At 45.8% G+C, this 5,551-nt stretch overlaps 1 protein-coding gene across 1 annotated transcript; it reads left to right on the forward strand.

The window, feature by feature from the left end:
- Window positions 1–261: 261 nt before the first annotated feature.
- On the forward strand, window positions 262–4,968 carry LOC126564481 (UDP-glucosyltransferase 2-like). Its single transcript, XM_050221540.1, has 3 exons — window positions 262–1,397; window positions 4,354–4,573; window positions 4,653–4,968. The coding sequence occupies exons 1-3, from the start codon at window positions 326–328 to the stop codon at window positions 4,966–4,968; spliced, it is 1,608 nt and encodes a 535-aa protein (XP_050077497.1). The 5' UTR covers window positions 262–325.
- The last annotated feature ends 583 nt before the right edge of the window (window positions 4,969–5,551 follow it).

Below are 5,551 nucleotides of genomic sequence, written 5' to 3' on the forward strand. Positions count from 1 at the left end.
TGTGGGCAGCGTGGTGTCGCGAAGTCGAGTGATCTCGAGTGTGATCGGTTTGAGACGGTCATATAAATTCACCATCACCGTTAGATGCCTCTTTTAGTTGAACGTCGGTCGTAAGGTGGACGACGTGTATGTTCGATAAGGATTGTCTGGCGCTGGAAGTAAGCGATAAGAGAAAATCTTCAAACACGTCTTCTGTGCTTAACTGGTGAAAGTGTTTTTAAAGTGATAGTAACGAATTTGAGTGATCCCATAACATAACTACACGGAGGTGTCCTTTTGCTGGGGAAAAGTGTTCTTAAAGTTCCTCAGCCCAAAGGACGGAATCATGTGGGGGAGCAAGGGATTTGTGGGGATGGTGGTGCTGGTGTTGCTGGTAACCGTGGAGATGCCCGCCCTAACCGACGGGGCTAGGGTGTTGGCCATCTTTCCATCGCCAGCCCGCAGTCATCAGATAGTGTACCGTGCGTTCATGAAGGGTTTGATCGAACGGGGCCACGAGCTGACGATTATGACAACGGACCCGTTCGCAGAGGATCATCCCAACGTGACCGTGATAGACTGGAGCTATGCGTACCGGATCGTGGAACAAAATCTCGACGTGGTGGACATGAAGCAGCGTAACATGAACTTCTACCAGATTGCGGTACAGCTGCGAAGGTTGACACGGATGTTCCTTGAGGCGGAACTGGCCCACCCCGAAGTGCAAGCGTTGATCCACTCGCGGGACGCTCAGTTCGATGTGGTCATTGTGGAGTACTATCAGTTCACACCGATGTATGCGTTCGCAGAACTGTTCCAGGCACCGATGATCGGGATCAGTTCGATCGATTCGATGGGCATGTGCCATGAGGCGATCGGCAATGTGATGAATGTGGTGGCGCATCCCGAGATGAACCACAAGTTTACGAAGGACTTAAACTTCTTCCAGCGTGTTGAAGCGGTTATCTCGAATCTGTTCATACAGTTCCACATTTTACCAACCGACTTTGCTGTTTTCGATCGAATGATCGAACAAAACTTCGGCAGCAATATGACACGATCGTGGGACCTGATGCGTCGAATCGATTTCTTGATGGTGAACGCAGAACCAGCGCTCGGATATGTGCGTCCCCTGGTTCCAAACGCCATTCAGCTAGGTTTTATGCACATTCAACCACCAAAAGCGCTCCCGAAGGATCTGCAATCGTATCTGGATCGTTCGGTGCACGGTGTGGTGTACTTTAGTCTCGGGACGCTCATCCGTAGTGACTCGCTTAATCAACACAATCTAAACCTCTTCCTGGAGGTGTTTAAATCGCTCAAGTATGATGTGCTGTGGAAACATGACGCTGATCTGGACCTGAACGGCACGACCAACATTCGGATGGAACGCTGGGTACCGCAGCAGGATGTTCTTGGTAGGTAGTTCAACAGAATAGGAATATGTAAAACATTCCAAAAATGGCTAGCAAGCAAACAGGAATAGACGTCATGCTTGCGGAGTGGATTGGAAGGCACCTGAAGGGTTGTTTGGATTGTATCAAATTTTCACACTTTGATCGAGAACGCTGTAGCGTCTGGGTAAATGTGGTGAGACAATATTTGCAACCGCTTTCGAGTGTCGAGTGTAGAAGAAAGGGTACATAATAGGGATGGCGTATGGCGTCATCCTCGACGTTGACGACAGGTTTTGCTTACTAAATGAACCATTTCTGAGACATTGTATCATCTACCTGCCGATGTGATGGGAAGCAAATAGTAATGTCTTAGAAGGGATTCTTTAGCAAAAAATTAAAAATGATAATATTTTGATGACCTGTCTGGCTTAGATGGTGAACTGTTCAGTGCTTACGCTAATAGCTAATAAAGAAGCTCATAATAGTGGACAGCATAAGTGTCCATAAGCACGTGGCACGACGGTTTTATGTACACTCTTGTGCTCTTAATTGATATTTAAAACGCAAAGCTCATTGCAAAATTTACATTAAAAAATAGCAATAACCATTTAACTACGACGCTCTAACGCTGATGTTAAGTGCGTACTTTTGCTTCAGGCATTCCTCAAGGTTGAACGCAGGAAGGCTTGCGCTCATTCCTTGTTGAACATTAGTAAAGTTATGCAATTTTTTGCACATTTCCCATCTTGTTTTGTTTTTAGAGTTCCAAATGTATCATTTTTTGCACACCTGTCTTCATTTTAATGGTTGTCAATGGAAGTCCGCGTGGACAGCTTTTTACCCAGTTACCACTGTTGACATTTGAACGCCGATAGTAGGTTGCACGTTTTATTGATGTTAGCAATTCGCACATTTCCAGCAAATAGAACTCGTGAAATGGGATTTCCGCACACCGTCATATACAGCTCCCGTGCTTGTCTAAGAATTATCTAGAGCGAAATTGTTGATGTGGCTTGTTATATGATGTACAATTTTTTTGGGTTAAACCATCTACGGAATGATAAGGATGCTCCAGATTTCGTGGGAAATCACATCACACCAACGTGTACATTATTAAGCACCCAACCCCCAACGAGCGATAGTGATGACGAATGGTTATACTCACCGGCTGGGAGTCTATAACTTTATTAAACGACAAATCAGCGGATCGCTTACAGGCCTATCAATCTCATTAATCATTACCATCCATAAACAGCTGTCCAAAACAATAAAGCACACACCTCATAGACGAAGGACAAGTGGAAAGGAAAAGTGAAAAAGCTTTCTGATGTCTTTATCTTCATCGACCGTTGTCACTTTCTGCGGCGTTTGACCGTTTGACGTTTCGCACTATAAGCGCTCCTATCAAATGTCAACTCACCATAGCGTAGGTCAGGGCTCCACCTTTCGGTGGAGCGGTGGATATTTTTACGGGATACGCTGTCTCAATGAGAACCCTGACCTAGTTGTTGCTATCCGACGCGTGGATTCCATAATGAACTCTAATTTCGGGAGTATCGACGAGAGCCATGTGGGTGCCCATTTGCATCGGCACACGGTCACATGCATAGGGATAATTTCCATAGAATAACAAATAGGGCCGTTTTGTGGTTTGTGAGTTGTCTCCAGCTTCTTGATTTTTGCACTGGTGACATTAAATGGGAAAGATAATAGACGAGAAGATATCCCACATGTTAGTTTTCTTTTTTATCTGTCGCAAACTGGTTTTCATATCCGCTCTTCGTTCGTATTAGGCTTGCCTGTCTTACACCGACCACGCGCAGACGATCGTGGTGGCGAATTTGATTATTGCATAATCGGAATCGAACTTCACTTTTGCCTCGGATGTGAGATGCGAAAATTCGCAAAGATGTCAAGTTCATCGAGGAAGCTGCAAAACTAGAGGTGATTTAGTTGCCGAAGGATGGTCGAAGGTTTCCGACCCAGCCGAACAAGTTTTGTCCAGAAGGATGCAATATTCGTCTGTTCAAATTCAAGATCACCAGCCCGAACGGATCGGCAATCGGGCCGTACAGGTTCGTTGCGTTGAATGGAACGATGGAAAAATTAATTATGCAAAAATTATGTTTGAACTGTGTTCGGCCGTGCTAAAGCTCGCAGTTTGTGACGAATTTCGTCTCAATGTCATGTGGGTGATCTCTTTTCGTTCGCCGCGGTTCCTCTAAGGTAATGCCAAAGATTCAAGATTACTATTTGTATAAATGCAAAACGTGAAACAAGCATTTGGTAACCCACCAGATAGTGTGTCAAGCAGAGCAAACATGATTGGGAGCTAAATTCCGTTTTGCAAAGATTTGAGCTCTCATAGTTTCGTAACAAATGGACAGCAAAAACTATGCATCAAACATGACACACATGTCAGAATTGACAATAGCAAAAGGGAGTAGATATAGGAGTGTGTGTGTCTGGGCAAAATTGCAAATCGTTGACGATAGCTATCATGTTTTCGAATTTTTAAAGCAAATTCCTTACACTCACCGATGAGGCAATCACAAATTACATAGATGTGTGAATTTCGAGGTGGCCCTAGCGTAGGAGGCAGCAACTCTCACATCATCTCTCTGCTCTTGTTATTTGTGCAAGCGGAAAATGCAGTAACTTATGCTGTGGTTGGAAACATTCCGATACTTGCCACTAGATAAAGATGGCACGACTGCCAAAAATAATCGAGTCAGCTCCGTTTGAGCCTGCCTGTAATCATTGTAAGCACTGTTGTAAGGGTAGGAGTGTACGGGGCAAGTGTACGCCACGGTTGACGGAATGCTGTGCACATAATCATTTCAAACGAAAAAAAAAAAACACCGAGCATTAAAACATTTGCTACGAAGCTGTATCTGCTGTGGGTGTGTTAAGAGATTGTCCATCCAACTGACCACCAGGCACTCACTTCACCCACTTGTTCCATTTTCATCCGCAGCACATCCGAAGGTGAGAGTGTTTGTCATGCAGGGCGGCCAGCAGTCGATGGAGGAAGCAATAGACCGGCACGTTCCGCTTGTGGTGATACCGTTCAACTTCGATCAGTTTGGCAACGCGGACAAGGTAACCGAGCGGGGCATTGGCCGATCGGTGTGGATGGAGCGCCTGACGGTGGAAGGACTGCGTGAGTGCATCAACGATGTGGCCAGCAACAAGCGGTAAGTAGTAGCCATCGATTGCTGCACCCACTGCGTACAGCACTGGACTGTTCTCATTGATTAACACCCTTACGGACAGGTATAAGCGGAACGTTGCCCGACTGGGAAGGTTGGTGCGTGATCAACCGATGCGCCCGGTCGAAAAGGCGGTCTGGTGGACGGAGTACATCATCCGGCATAATGGTGTGGAGCATTATCGGTATCCGGCAGCTCACATGCCCTTCCTGGTGTACCACTACTATGATGTGATCGGTGCCGGAGTCTTACTTGCGATTGTCCTCCTGACAAGCGTGTACTATTTGCTAAGGCGAATGTTCCGATCTTTAGGCAGTTCCATCAAGTACGGTGAAGGTCATTTATCGAGCGCGAAACTGTTGAAGGAAAAGGCTCTGTAGTTTTGTGTCATCTACTCGACCAGCAGGTCATTATGCAAGCCCGTGTTAGGAGATGTGGCCTAATCAGACATTGCCCAATGTATGCCGTGACTTGGTTTGTTGCACGGGAAGGGTGCCCTGGAAGCTGTTAGACCACATCGGTTCGTAACACTATTCGGAGAGACGATCGTTTCGCAGTCCCCAATTAACAGGTCGCCCTAATGGCTCTAACTGACGTACGTACCTTTTGTCAACAGCTACCCTAGCTTTAACGTTTCCATCGATCGGTTTACTTCCTGCCTCGGTCATGGAGTCGATCACACTATTGCTGCATTTTTATCGCAGCACTTGCACGTAAACAAAATCCATTAAAACAAGCACTAAGGGGTTGACTGTTTTGTGGCATACTTTCGTACTTTCTCTCTCTTTTTATGTTTTTTTGTTTCTCCCAAGCAAAAACAAAAAAAGGGTTAAACAAAAGAGCCGTAGTTAAGTCGTGATAGTATTAATGTAGGTACAGGGCCGCTGCAAGAAGAGAGTGATTCGGATCTCCTTCAGTGCAGGACAGGCGATGAGGTTAGGATGATATTGCAGGAACTTCCGG

The sequence above is a fragment of the Anopheles maculipalpis genome, chromosome 3RL (genome assembly GCF_943734695.1).
Source record: "Anopheles maculipalpis chromosome 3RL, idAnoMacuDA_375_x, whole genome shotgun sequence".
Classification (NCBI taxonomy): domain Eukaryota; kingdom Metazoa; phylum Arthropoda; class Insecta; order Diptera; family Culicidae; genus Anopheles; species Anopheles maculipalpis.